Source organism: Ammospiza nelsoni, chromosome 16, assembly GCF_027579445.1.
Source record: "Ammospiza nelsoni isolate bAmmNel1 chromosome 16, bAmmNel1.pri, whole genome shotgun sequence".
In the NCBI taxonomy this organism is placed as follows: domain Eukaryota; kingdom Metazoa; phylum Chordata; class Aves; order Passeriformes; family Passerellidae; genus Ammospiza; species Ammospiza nelsoni.
In genome coordinates, this window is record NC_080648.1 from 8,037,697 (window position 1) to 8,052,928 (window position 15,232).

General features: G+C 38.4%; 1 protein-coding gene across 3 annotated transcripts in view; it reads left to right on the top strand.

Moving 5' to 3' along the window:
* The window catches only part of GABRB2 (gamma-aminobutyric acid type A receptor subunit beta2), a 133,940-nt gene that overhangs the window by 71,483 nt on the left and 47,225 nt on the right, over positions 1 to 15,232 (top strand). For all 3 annotated transcript variants that reach the window (XM_059483784.1, XM_059483785.1, XM_059483786.1), the window contains one exon: positions 1,206 to 1,288. In XM_059483784.1, the coding sequence (XP_059339767.1) occupies positions 1,206 to 1,288 (83 nt within the window). The remainder of the gene's footprint in view (positions 1 to 1,205; positions 1,289 to 15,232) is intronic.

The following is a 15,232-nucleotide window of genomic DNA, read 5'->3' on the forward strand; positions in this document are numbered from 1 at the left end:
CCAAACATAACCCAACAAAATACATGAGCTGTGTTTTTTTTCTGGTCTCACTTTACCTTTCTTGAAGTTTGCCCCAAAATAATCAGTCTTATATTGATACTATAACAGGGTGATTTCTTTGATTTTTCTTTAAATTTAAAAATAAGGAACCAACTATTAACTGCTAAGAGGTTTTTTTACCAATATGTGTTGCTGCTTGCTCCATTTGCATTTGATATCAATGCACATGTGTGATTTTGTTAAAAGCTGAAATGCTTTCACTGAGAGGCACCAAAGGAGCCTTTTTCCCTGTGCTTTTGTCCCTCTCCAAAAAACTTTCTTGTGAAGCATCTCTGGTAACACACACTGATTAAAAACATTATATTTCAAAAGCAATTCTATGAGTACACCTACATGGAATGAAGAAAGGACTTGGTGCCAAAAGATGTTTGTTTTCTCCAAGAGACCAGTAGGATAGGACAGTAAGCATACTTATGAAGATTGCTAATTTCTGCCTTGCAGGAATGATTGTTACAGTCAATTTTGAGTGAATTTTAACCAGGCAACTGTAATTTTCTGCCATTAATGAACACTTTTTGGGTATTCAAGGAGAAAGAATAAGATCTGTCAAATGAAAGAGTTCTCTGAAGTCTTTTTACCAGAACAAAGAATATACAACAAGTTTATGAACTCATATTGAACATTCTAAAAATCTACTATGAAAGGCCAGTAGTAAACCTCATACATGACACAGGATTTTGAGAAGAAAACAGTTGGTCACCCAATCTCTCATTAATACCTTGGAAAGACATTTATCCTGCAATGTCTTAGTGTCTGCATGTGCTGCAGGCACTCCATCTACTCCACCTTGGGTCTCATTGTGGAGATCATCATCTTGGGTTTTACAATTTGAGTTCGTTTGGTCAGCCTTGCAGCTTGAAGAAAGCTTGTACAAATGGCTGCTCATTTTTCTCATGGTGTGGAAGCAGGCTCCCCAGGTGCTTTGGCCAACCAGCTGTGCTTAGCACACAGCAGAAAACCCCTGTGCTGAGGGGAACTGTGCTGGGAGGGGAAGCACTGGTTACCAGCCAGCAGCAGGCATGGCACCCAGGCAAAACCAGGCTGAGCATCAGCTGTGCAGAAATACAGATTCTTCTTTCAGCACAGTGTGATGGAGGAAAGATTGGAACAAGGCACATTAACAAACTCTTCTCCTTCCCTCCCAGAATTACAACAACAGCTGCCTGCATGATGGACCTGCGGAGATATCCGCTGGATGAGCAGAACTGCACGCTGGAGATTGAAAGCTGTAAGTACTTCTGCAAATCCTACTTATTCTCTGCTCAACTGCTCTGGAGTTTTTATTTCTATTGAGTTCTGTTTTTTTCATGTTTTGTATTCGGGGTTTGTTTTTTGTTTTTTTTTTTTTACATGCTACTAACCCAGTTGTCTTTCTGCCTGATGATGTTTAGATCCTTGTAAACACAAGCAAAAAAATAGCTTTCCAGATGGATTAGTAATTTGTGGCACAAGGATTAGCAGAAGTTATTCTGTGTTTTTATAGACAATTTACAGCTTTAAAAGTCTCATTCAAATGCCTTGTTGGAGTTCATGTGAGGAGCACAAGGATTATTATCAGTTCTTTATCCTCCTTTACTGCTGAACTGTGTGGCAGCTTGTTTCCATTTATAAGTGAAGGCAAGAGGTTAGAATTGTCCTTGAAATAGGTGTTTTGTGGGTTTTTTCCTAACCACTGTGCTCTAGTTAAACTTTCAAAGCATGTAAACAGTCTGTTTATATATATTGATTTAATGACTGGTGTCTATTGAACTTATGTAGATAAAACTTGTGAAGTTAAATCTCTCTTTTCTCTGAAAAAGATTCATGATCACTTTTATAATGACAATATTGCAAGCATGTTATTTAACACTCTAATTAAGATTATATAAAAACTTTCAAGATTAATGTAACATTTTAATATACAGCACACAAATGAGTGTATTTTTTAAATAAGTTCTGTATTATGAAATATGTGGGATTTCTGTGTTTAATTTCTGCTGCAGTCTGGTAAGAAGTCCGTACAGCTGAACTTCTGTTTGAGAAAGCATTTAAGAATATGTTTTACATTTGTGTCCAAATTTCATTCATCTTATTGGAATTTACAGATATGCAAAAATTCTTGTGACACTGTTGCCTGAAATAATTTCCATGCATAAGTAAGCAGAGTTGAGACTATCTTTAGAATTCTGTGTACTGATATTCACAAGCAGCAAATACAGTGGTGGACTTGGCACTGAGAGTGGATAAAATCTAGTTTGTTTGGGCTTTTTTGTAGTTCTGTGTACAATTTCCATTGATAGCATTTGATTCAGGATCTCATACCTGCAACCAGTATATAGGTACTATATATATATTAGGTTGATTATAATGTGCAAGAAAACTCTTGGCATAATTCAGGCTCAGAGAGATTTTTATTGAGAAATTTTTTGCTGTGACTGTGTCTTTTAATTGTTCTTGTAGCGAGGACCTGGTATTTTTCTATTTTTCAATTGTGTGTGTAAGGTGGGAAGCTGGAGAGTCAGGGGAGATCGTTTCTCTCTGTTGACAGCATTGTTTAAATGGCCAGCAAGGTCTTGCCATCTCTCTGCATTGCTGAGATGACTAAATCTTATTGGGATTCACAAAGTAGATATCCCTCCTCTCATCCTTTCACAATCTGCTCTGGAAAATATTCCCAGGAAATACCTGTCAATTGTATCTCTGCTTTTCAATGAGAGCTCTTGTTCTCATTCAGACTTAGAATGTGGGACTTGTCAATTGAAATTTCCCTTTTATCTGATTTAGAGTAGAGGTTTGATGCAGATCACTTGTCTTTCTAGAAACAATCCCAAAAACCTGAGGTATTGAGTGCTCAAAGTTGTTGTTCCACTCAGTGTAAAAACTTAATGCACATTATATCATAGAGATGATAGAAGTTGAATTTACCATAGAAGCTGGGATGCCTGGAGCAGAGGTCATTTGAGGATTTGTGAGCACTGTTGCAGCATCACAAAGGTATGGATTTAAATCAGGATACTAAGTGTAGCCAGCCTGTCTGTCATTGCAATGATAAAGTCCACTAAAGAATGTGGATAAAGTAACACTTGAACTGTGTTTTGAAGCACTGTCAGACTGCTTTAGAAAATGATTGGTCTTCATAAACACCATTTTGTCCTGCTGAAAAACCTGTGTGTCTACTCCTCATGAATCACTTAAGGCAAAAGTGCTGGTAGGTAGATGGGCAGGGTGAGTAAGATTGAAAGTGACCGTCCAAGTTATTAAATGCAGGTGCTGGAGTCATAATCACTTGTAAAAAATGCTTAAGCTGCATGCCTGAAGAAGGTTGGTTTCTTGCTCCTGTGATCCTCTTAGATGGCTGTTTCACCTCTGCTTTCTTGTAGTAGTTAGATATTCTGTGAATTCCTACCCCAGGTCTTTTCATGCCTATGAAGGCATGAAATTAGTATTCATTGCTTGGGCCTACAATTTTTTTTTTTTTAATTCAGTGTCTTCTCTGACCCTACTGGGACCTTCATAACATATTTAATGAAAACACTTGCAGTTTCTCATAGACTTCATTTCATTAAACTGATTATTCCAGTCTTTTTTAGCTTTCTCATGCAGGGGTATGTTAAGAGAAATTCAAAACTGGCATTAGTTCTTCATTAGGAATAACTTGTACCATGAACAGTATCCCAGATGAAATCTGCATTACACTATGGTGTTAATCCTGCCTTTCTTCAAAAAGCCACCTCTGCCTTTCTTCACAACTGCATATCACAGGTGAGAGTCTTTTCTGGAACAAAAAGTACGGCAAGGTCTTTCCCTTCCTCACTCATTTTCCAGAAGTGGGTTCTTGCTGGCTTTTTGAAGAATTTTTTTGCATAATGCTAAGAACACATGACTTGGCATTTCATAACACTGTTCACATAAATCAGTGTTCTTAATATTGCTACAGTCCTCAAGGTCATCCAGTTCTTGTTATATTTGTTCTGATCATCCTTGTTCCTGACAATGCCTGCTGATTTTGTTTCATTAGAAATTTCATCAACACACAAATACTAAAGAATATTAATGTCAAGAAGGAAGAGCTTTGCTTACAGTCATTCTCTGTATTGAGCATGACCTTTCAGTGCAGTACAATTTCCTACACATCTTTTACATATCTTTACTAATTGTCTTTTCTTAGTTAGTCTTATAAAAATATTTCTATGAAATCCAGTTCAGCTATGCATTGTCAAGTCAGGTAATTTGAGTTGTAATGGTATTTTTATTCTGTTTCAATACATGTTACTGTCTCTAAAGTCCTTCCATTCTTTCTCTGCTTCCTTCTTCTTTTCCTCTCCTCGTTCTCTTACTGATGCCAGAGTTGAATGCCTTCTTTAATACCTGGGCTTTTTTTATTTTTCATGTCATAATGTTTACTGACATTTGTGGCCAATATCAAGCTTTTTTTAACCTAGATTTGCATTAATATAGATTAATTTGCAAATTAGAAATTCTTGTGCAAAAGGGTTGTATAAAAAATATAAAACATGATATAGAGGGGGTGATATCATCTATTAAGATTCAAGAGAAGCATTTTTAAGGGCAGTCTTAGATGCTGCAAGTGTAGGAGAGGACTATTCCCCATTAGTTTAAAAAGTATCAGTTGTGAGGAATGAAATCCTGTTTTTTTCCAGTATACCTAGTTACACTCTGAGGTCCTTTAAAAGTAGAAGCTTGTTGAATATTCAGTTTTGCTAAGATGCTTCTGAACCTGTGGGCTATCATGTCCAAGGGGGCCTACTCTGAGCTATTCTACTTCTCCCTTTCTTTTGTTCTTCTCCGACATACTGAACAGCAGGGTTATGATAGCAGAGAGAAACCAATTTTCCTATACATTCATTTTTTAGTTTGCCAACTTGCAGGAAACAGAGTTTTTTCTTTTTTGGTTGAATATTGCCTTGACTCAGTAAATACCTGTCTGTTCTGCACCCTACCTGGGCCACTGCAGTTTGTATTGCTGAGTTTCTGATGATTCATGAGAATGATTTTATTTCTCTGCTGTTTCCTGCCTCTCTGGAATTGTAACTGTTGAGAAGAATGTCTCAGCTAATCAACCCTAAGACTAGTGAGAGCTCAGAGGTAATAAGAAGTACAAGAAAATTTGATGAATACTTCATATTCCTATAAACTAATAAAATATCATATTGCACATCCTCAGCCTAGCAGAAATTATTGTGATTCTTTTGACTATTCTTAAACACAATTATTCAAGATTCATGTGGTACATCTGGACCTTTGTCTGTTTCAATTATGTGGTGCCACATAATTTACTTCAATTCTTTCTTATCTTGTTTCATAATATGTTAGACCTGGCTATAATTATGGTATACTGAGTAAAATTCAGAATCTGCCTTGTAACAGTGGAGTTTTTTTTCCATTTTTTTGTTGATGTGGAACAAATAAGAATTCGGTGAGTTTCTCCTCAGAAACACTTTCCATGGTGTGTGGCATTAAAGCAGCACATCCAAGCCCTTGGCAGACAGCGAGCTCCCCATGTGGCTGTACTGATGGGAAAACACAGACAGGCAGGGGGAATTTTTGCTGATGAATCTTTGCTGATGAATGAGAAATAATTGTTTTCAGGACATTTCATTTATGTGAAAGCCTGATGTGTTCAGAGCAGAAACCATTAGATTTTTTTTTCTACTTCATCACAGAACCACCAGAGAGGCAAGAGAAGCACACTAGGTTAAAAGGTAAAAGCACACCGTTCAGTAAGAGGATGTGGCAAAAGCCAGAAACAGAGGCAAAAAGAGTGTCATTCCTGCCCGTGGCAGTGCAGCCCAGTACCAAACACTTTCTAATCAGATCATCTGTGAAATCTCATCAACAAGAGAGAGAGAAGTCATCTTTGTGTGCTCAAGGTGACTTTATGAGTACTTTGAAGGCGCTGAAAAGAAATCAAAGCAGCCTTTCCTGGAGCTTTGAGTACTTTGCAGATGGCTGCTCTGGCCATCGATCAAAGCTGTAATCAGGTCACAGGGGACAAATGGTGGAGCTCCAGGAGCTGACCAGGCAGGGCTTTTCTGCGTTAGAGGCCAATGTGTTTGATGCCAGGCGAGGAGCTGCGGTCCCCAGCCTGGGGTGCTCAGCACAGCTGGATGCCATGGCAATACGTGACTTCAACAACTGCACAGCAAGGAGAGAGTTAAGCACATGACTCTTGGGACACTGACAGCTAGAATTTTACAAGTTGTTCATTTTATTTTCTTCTTTTTATCAAGCATAATGTGTATTCCATCCCCTTTGTTTCTTCAGCTTGAAACTGTTTTGCATTATGGCTCTTGTAGAGAGGCTATTCCTCTATCAGCAGAAGGTGGTCTTATCAAGGTGCCCCTTTTTTCATCTTGTTCATCATCTCCATATTCAGATTTCCTAATTTGGATTCTGTGCCAATTCAGCCTGCACAGCACTGTGTGTGGAGCACAGATGTGTTGTTTAACAGTGATGAATTCCACCTCTGTCTGTTGCCTTTTTGGCACCGTCAGCTTCCAGTGTGGCTTCCTTGGGACAGGTACTTTGTTCTTTATTTGTCCTCAGTAATTTCATCTCCAGCATGCTGAGAAGAGAAAAGGTATAATTTCAGTGGCATAATGCACACTGAAAATGAACAGGAAATCCTTGACTCCTCTTCAGAGTGGAGATAGGATGATTCAGGAAGAGCTAAAATAATCCCCAGCAGTAGATGATTCTTGTGTGTCGCCTGAAGAGGGGAAGGAAATTCAGACTCACCAGCAGTGCATATGATCAGGGTGGGCTGTGCACAAGGGAACCAGTGCTTGTAGGGTTTGATAACACACACCCCCACACCCAGCTGGGGGTTGGGCTTTCAGGCTCAGCTCAAATAACACCCGAGATTTATTACCCTAAGGTAGGCAAGAGGGAAGTATTTTCCTTTTTTCGTTATATCTCAGTAAGTCTTTGCAGCAGTCTCTGCATCCTGTGAGTTCTCATAGCACTAACAAGGTGATGTACTGTTTGCAAATGAAGAAAGAATTCTACAGGAGCTCTGCAACAGATTCTTGATGCTTTCAAGCTACCTGGAGTTAAATCTAAAAGGCAATGCAGTATACAAATATCTAATCTGTGCCTTTCAGCCCCAGACCGTACCAGCAACACAGATTTCCACAGAGAAATTAATTTTAAGTGCTTTTTTTTCCATTTCTTCTCATTCTGTAGTTGAATATGGAGAACATATATAATCAAAAAGACGAAATATGAATGGTTTTAAAACTTTTACTGCATTTTGACTTTTATATTCAATTTGAACAAGAGTAAGTTTTTCCTTATTACAAATAACCCTAAGATAGAGGGCTTTTTCCCTATATATAACTACAATTGCCTTTTGTTCATCAATTACATTAAAGAATGAATTCAGTTTTTTCAGATTAGTTTTCAAAACATCTAGGGCAGGAGGGCACTTGGGTCTGTTGTCAGTCTGATCTGTGTTTGCCCTTGGTCACTGATAGCAGCAACTCCAGCAGTCAATCCCAGTGCTCTTGCTCTGCAATGCTCTTCAGCTCATGCTCAATTACTTATGTGGAGGAAGAATGAAAATGAATATTTGAGTCAGTGCAGGACTGTGGATTCAGATGAAATCTGATTAGGAATTTTGGCTTGTTTGCAAAACAACAACAACAATGAAAATGGGACCAACTCTCACCCACCCTGGCAAAGGGTCCCCTGAGTCCCCATGGGCAGCACAGCTGGGCTGGGATGAGATGTGGCAACGCTCATTAGATTCCTTTCTGACAAGAATTCACTTGGCTGCTTGAGGAGCAAGCCAGATCACTGGATTGGTGAGTGTGCTCTGTATTTGGGTCACTGATACTTGTCCATTTGTCTTAAGTTTCTAGAATGGGAACTGGAGATTCATCTCTCGAATATGAGCTTAATGTTCTTCATTAGCTCTTGTTAAAGAAAAGAAATAGCTGTGTTCCCCAGAAGGGTTGTAATTTTTTGGTTTGGGTGATTTAGTTTTGTTTTTTTTCCAAACTCCAAATTTTCTTTACTTTTTCTTACTGATGCTCAAATGCAGAATATTGCATCATTGGTCGCTGAGCAGGAAAACAATTTAATTGGTTTTCTTTCTGCAAGTAGAAGCCAGAGTGAGTAATGGGATCATCTTTAGTTTTTGATTATGACATTAGATTTGGTTTGAGGGAGGGTTGACCTTCCAAGCAGACAAGTCTAGGAAACGTTATTTTACTTTGGTGGAACAGAGAAATAATTTAATTAGAAGCAGCTTTGGCAAAGTTAAAATTTAAAATATTTTCATTCCTTGATCACACCTTCCTGTGATGAGAGCTTTGTGAAACAAGTTAATTTTGTCTTCATTTGCTCATGTTATTTGGTACTGCTCATCAGGCTGATCAAATTGATCACCAATTGCATTGGTGTGCAGGTCTGCACAGGGAAACTATTCCAGATTTAGAAATGTTTAATACCTATTCCACTCAGAATATCCAATGTGGTTTTGACACCCAGTCCAAAATTATTTGGATGGAAATTCAAGCTATCTTTTGTGTATGAAATATTCTAACTCTTAGATAAACTTTCTCATGATATTGCATTTGTTCTGAGCAAAAATGAAACACCAGTAGTACTGTTATTACTCTAAGTAGCCTGAAACATGTGTTGTGAATGAACATTTATAAAGGAAATGATGCCTAAGTGGTTTAGAGAAATAAAGATTATGGTCTTTATCATTTATGTTGTATTTATAAGAGAGTTGGGGTTTATTTTTATTCTTTTTCTTATGCAATAATTAAGGTGTGGAGTGTTTTAATGTTGCTTTTTACATGAGGAAAGAGAAGTCACTAAGTAGATTAATATGTACTTACGTTTCAAGTTATACTTCAGGAATAATTCAGGATGAAAGGGACCTCAGGAGGTCCTTAGTCAAATGTATCTAAAAAATGGTCAGCTCTTTGGTGAGACCAAGTTACTCAGGGATTTGTCCACTCTGGTCTAGAAAACCTCCAAGGACAGAGATTGAAAAACCTCCCCAAACCACCTGTTCCAGTGCCTGACCATAGCAGTGAAGAATTTTAATTGAAGTTTTCTATCTGATTTATCCTGTCCTGGGATCCTACATCTGCCCTACAGAATCAGGAATAAGTATTCACCATTACTGATCTGAAATAGAACCTCAGGGCTGTGTGACCTGCATGGTGAAAAAGTTCTGAGTCATGGAACAGAATGACAATTCCATGAGAATGCTCTGAATAAATCACTATGCTGTACAAGTAGCCTTGTAATTTAACTAAGAGTTAACAATGCAGTTTTTCTTCCATGTACAGTCTGTTGTGGTATAATCTGCTCCCTATCTCTTTGTTCAGGTACACAGGTGCTATTCCCATTATATAGATTGAAGTGTGTCTGTCACTGCTTGTTATGGTTTAAAAACTCTCAAAATAAGGGTTCTTTTCCCCAGATAATGATCTCAGAGTTTCTTTCTTTATGATGTTTGGTTCAGTAACATCTTCATTGTTACATGCATTTAAAAGGCAATTCTCTGTATTCTATGACTGTACAACATACAGGTTGTCTTTATTGGGTATGGAACACAGCTATAATTAGTTTTGCAGGAATGTATTGGAAATGCAGAGATTTTAAAAGCTGTGGTATGTCATACCTCAGCTCTTGCTCCAGAGCAATCCACTGTGTGCATTTCCTCTCAAACAAGCCTGTCTCATCTGGTGACTGATGTGTCACTGCAGCTGGAATTTGAGATGTAACCTGAGCCCAGCCAATAATCTCATATAAAACCAGGGTAACATAACAGAAAAAACAGTGTGGGAGTTGGTATTTGGCTGTATGTGTAGGAACACACCTTTCCACTCTGACATGATGTGCAACACTGGAAGTAACACCTTGTTAACAGGAGTCTGCAATGGATGGAGTCAGGTACTCTGCTGAATCCTGGCACTTTATTGATGTGCCAAAGTTGATTATTTGAGTATTTGGCAAATTCTGCATAAACTTACGTGTCAGTTTCCTGGTTAAATCACCGCTTTTAGCTGTTTCCCTAAACAGTTAATTGACAGTCAGCATACATTACAAGTGAACATTTGTCCAATATCAGACCCAGCATTATTCAAGGCAAACAGCTATTGTGGGGTGCTGTGGGAACAAGTTCCATAAAAGCGCAGCAGGCACCTGAATCTGACTGTGTGGGAGCCCATCAGTGAACATCAGGGCACTCCAAGGAACCAGCAGTTTGTTGGTGGAACAATCATCCCTTCAACAGCTGACTTGTGGGAGAATGATCTGCCCCAGGATGTTACACGCACAACCTGAGTGATGCTGAAATGCTGGTAAGTTACATTTTTGTTTGTGAATTATGATTTTTATTCCTATGGGGGCTTTTTGTGTCTGGAAGCCTGTAACCTGTTCCTGACACACAAACTGGAGAAAATTCTGTAAAGAGACAAAGAGCAGAGCAGTTTTCATTTTACCTATGGTCCCTCTCTATCTTCTCTTCTTTGCAGACCAAAAATGAGTAATATAAAGAGTAAAATTAGGAACTCCTATCCTGTTAGAATTATTATCATAGTGATGGTATCCATGCCAAGGAACTTCTCATTCTCCCAAAACACCTAACAGGGATGTTCAGGGGAGCAGATGTGCATCAGTGCTGCAAGTGTGATGCCTTTATGCTGTAAGCTGTTTATGTTGCTGTAGCACAGGTAGGTAGTGGGGGTACTGTGCACATGTACTAGTTAGATTATTGTTTTCCTTTCAGGTTTCAAGAACAACTTTCTTCAAGTCCTGCCAGTTCAACAGCATTATAGGTAAATGCACTTTTCTCCTACAAAATCAACCTGACTTCCTGTCAAAGTTGTTGTCTTGCTGCTCAAGAAGAAATATCTTTTACTTCTCTCTATTTTTATTGATTTTTGAGAAGATGGTACTAAAGAACTGGGTTTTACATTTTGCTATGATGGCAGAAAAACTGGCATCTCACTATGTCCAAAATTAGCATTTTACCCTACAGTGTGCTATGTACAGCATAGCTGTCTCTTCTTTTTTTATTTTTTGCCCCTTTGATCTCCTTCTCTCTTTCTCTTTTCCTCTTTTTCTTTCTCTTTTCCTCTTTTTTGCCCTTTTCGCCTTTCAATGAACCTTTATGTACTGCTGATACTACTGAAGAATTGATTGTATAAGTGTGGGAAACTGGCTTGCTTTATAAAAGTACAAGGTGCTTACTAAATATGTTAACTTTCTTTAAAAAATAAAATGGTGGTTTTAACTTTCATATCTTGTGTTTCTTTATGAGTGCAATGCAATTATGAACACAGCAAAACATGGACAATATTTGAAATCTGCTGAGAGAAGATGACTGTGAGGTCTGAATGTCTGACAGCTAATTTTTCTATTTATACATATAAAAATATACTTAAAAAAATTATTTTGGGTGGGGATTCTTGAAAGTGGTGCAAATATAAGTGGCATTTCTACTGTGCACATTCCTATCAACTTGTGCTGCTGAGTGATCCATGAAGAGACTTTCAGTCACCTTTTTTTGAAGATAGGTCTTTGTAACTGAACAGTGAGTTCCTATTTGCACATATTTACGTGTGTGCTAGCTCTCAGCTGGCCTTGAAGCTGTTCTCAGGGACACTTTGTTCTATGGCAGGATGCCAAATTGCTTTTGATTTTAAGGAATTTTAAAAAAGATATTTGTTAAATTAGGTCAATATGCTTGTTATATATGATATGGCCATAATTTTGCCAGACATTAAATGGTAAAAGCAGTGATGTAATTATAATTTAAGGATGATTTTCATAGTTGTAATGGCCACATATGAACAAGCATTGTAAACCTGTTTTCATACTTTATATCTCAGAATGACTTGCTTTTACAGGGAGCTCTCTAGGCTGATTAAAACTGCACTTTTTCTCTGGGCATGAAATCTGCTGTTGGAAGATGAGCTTTTTTAGAAAGGGCTGGAGCACATCTTTCCTGCTTGAGCACTGGCCAGCACCTCCCACCAAGTCCAGCTCCTTTGGCTACTTCTTTGAGTTTGTTTCTTCTTGGACTAGAAAAGTGTTATTGTGAATGAATTCTGAGATGTTAATATTGCTGCTCTAGAGGTGAGTAGGATGATAGAAACAATGACCTTTTGTGATTTTTCTTTCTCTTACAAGGAAAATACTTTGGTTTGGAGTGCAGCATGTTTTCCATAAACACAAGGCAACCTAGAGCAGCTGTTTGTTTTTTGTTTGTTTTTTTTTTTTAATTTTTTTTTCCTTTTTGGGGCTTTTTAAAGTCATCTTTACCTTCAGGGATTTGGATTATTGTGGCAAGTATTTTAGCCAGAAGGTAGAACACAGCTCACTAGGGAGACTCCAGCTGGGACTGAAAATACAGCAGTGTTGGCTCCACACATTCAAAAGTGAACACATGAGGCCTCTTGACCAGCCAAAAATTCACTCAGCCTGTAAAAAAGGAGGCAATACCTTGTTATTACAAATGTATATCCGAATTTCCTAATTTGCTTTTGCATAATGGTTATTCCATGAGTGTCTGACCTTCGAAGAAGATCAGCTCTCAGCTCAAGCGCTATCATCCCTAGTGAGCTGTTCAGAATAGATTGCAAACAGCTTCCATAGGAAGGATGAATGTAAGCCCTAAATAATTATGAGAATGATGACTAGGCAAGCCTTTTAGTTAGATCTTTCCTTATCTAAATTGTTTTTCCAATCATGATAAAAATATCAAAGTATGCTATAAAAATATCTGAGCAAAATATCGGAGTCTGTTGCATAGAGGAAGATAATTAGCAGATAGTGTACATCTGTTCTTACAGAATCAAAGAAGGGCAGATGAGCTGATGTGGAGCTCTGTGTGCTTTAACCTGGACTATTTTCAGTCCCTTGGTTGTCTTAGATTTTGTCCGCTGCATTGCAGCTGTCTGCAGAAGGCACATCTATCAATAAGCCAGTGCCATTTCCTGTAGCGTGTGTGGGAACAGCTGATGTCAATGTAGTTTTCTGGTCAACATAGCTAAAAGAGATTCAGAGTCCTTATCTCTCACTAAAATCTGATCAAATAAATGTTAACCGAAAGCTTTCACCCTTTAAAGAGGTTTGTTCCTGTCTCAAGTCATCGTGGTTGGAACTGGAACACACAGTGTGGAGTGCGTTGTGCCTCTTCTGAGCCGAGTGTTGCTGGTTTCTCATAAAACCTGTTACTGTTGGTGTGTGCTGATACCCAGTCTTTAATAAGCGGGTTTTTATTCCAGATTTTTGGGAACATGTCATCAGTGTTTAACCCTTGGAAGCATTCTGCTGTCACCCATGTGGCAGAGTGGCTGAAAGAGATTTCTAAAGTTCAGACAAAAATTTGCCCAGTCTTTCCTTGATGTCTGCTCATAGATGCTCAAGGTGTGAGGTCAGTCTGCTCCAGCTGCCATCTGGACAAGGCAGGGTTTGGTGCTTTGTGTTGTCTCAAGGAGATCCTGTGTCCTGTGACTCTATCCTAAATTTGGTATCAGTGCCTCACTGTACACAGCATGAAATCCTTCTTGACTGACAGTTCTCAATCTGTCAGCATACCAATGTTTGACCATACAGGATTATGATTAAGGGAATAAATGCAAAAATAAATGCTAATTTTTAAAATTGGTCTGATTTTCAAAATAAATGTAATATAATTTAATTAAACACATTTAAATAGAAGTTCTCTTTAGTTATAACAGCTTTTGATGAGGAAATTATTGGGTGTTATTTATTGTGTGTCTGCAGCTAAATGACATATTTTTGCATTTTAAGTTGTTGAAACTAGTGCAAAAAGGCCTTGGGAAGTGTATGATCAGATAGATTTCCCAGAAATTTGTTTTCTAAGGGTAGACATGCTGGCTTATGGAATGCACATGCTTGTGCTTCCATAAATCTTGCTAATGGTTGAATATTTCATCTAGGGGACAGGTTATTCATTCCATATCTATTTTTTACCTGTCTGTATGCTCTGTATGACTTCTCTGAAAAATGATGATAGTAAAGTACAAAAAAGTTCTGCAACTTTCAAGGTATTTTAAGAGAGAAAAGGTGGTCTATTGGAGTTGGTGCCTATCTCAATATTCTCTTTTCTGAACATGAAGGGCTCTGATCTCCTAAAAAGGAGCTGAGCCAGTTCACTTGCTGTGTGCTTGATGTTGATGATTTGAGTTTTCAGATTGTTAGAGTGAAATATAAAAATTTCTGAGAGTATCCATTCTTGCTTATTAATGTTCAGTGCATGAAAGAGGGGGAACACTGACGACCACTTTCTTTCTCATATATAAAAGAAGGTAAGGTTATCACAGGCCTCTTGAGCAATGAAAAAAAAGTCTTGCACATACCTTTAAAATTCCACCTATCCCTGAATTATCAGAATTTTTTCAAAGCTCCACAAAGTCCACATTCAGCCCAGCAATTTGGTAATCCCACAATGTCAGGATAGGAGCCCAATACCAGGTTTGCAGTTGTTATCCATCTTTTATAAACCAAGGTAATTCCTTTCATGTTCCCATGCTATTTCAAGACATGCTGGTTACCTGAATTCCTTGTGATTTGTGTCATAACTCCAGACACATTAAATGTCCTGTGAAGTATGTCCATACTTATGACCAGACCAGAAATTCTTTCTTGAGTATTTTCCTAAAAGGATGTCATCCCACAGAAACTTGGCAAGTAACCTTTATGGCTGTGAAAGCAGTTCTGTGCTGCTTGGATTTTTGATTTTCATTGCCTTTTTCTGTTTTCTATCCCCACTTGCCTTTCTAGTAGTAAGTGCATGGATGTCTTTGCCTCCCTGCTCTGTTAAGTGGAGTAGTAACATGCCTCACTCAGAAATGTTATTTCTAGGTTTTTCCTTCCTGCCTTTCAGAGTCTGACCTGGGTTGTGGCACAAATATCAAGAGTCAGTGCAGTTGGTGTGTCTGCTCTGCCACATCATGGGCAGTGTCCCATAACTGCACCTCACCACTGATGGTTCCATGCTAATCCTGATATTTGCTTTCTGAGTTCTTGTGTTTGAATCATCAATAAGGGGTTGCTCTCCTTTCTAAACCTTCTTTAATAAAGCATTTATCAGAGCGTTTGCAAAGCTGGCAGCACTGTGAGACCTTACCCTCTGTGCCAGCTGAGGAGCCCTTGAGGCTGCTGCCAGCACAATGGC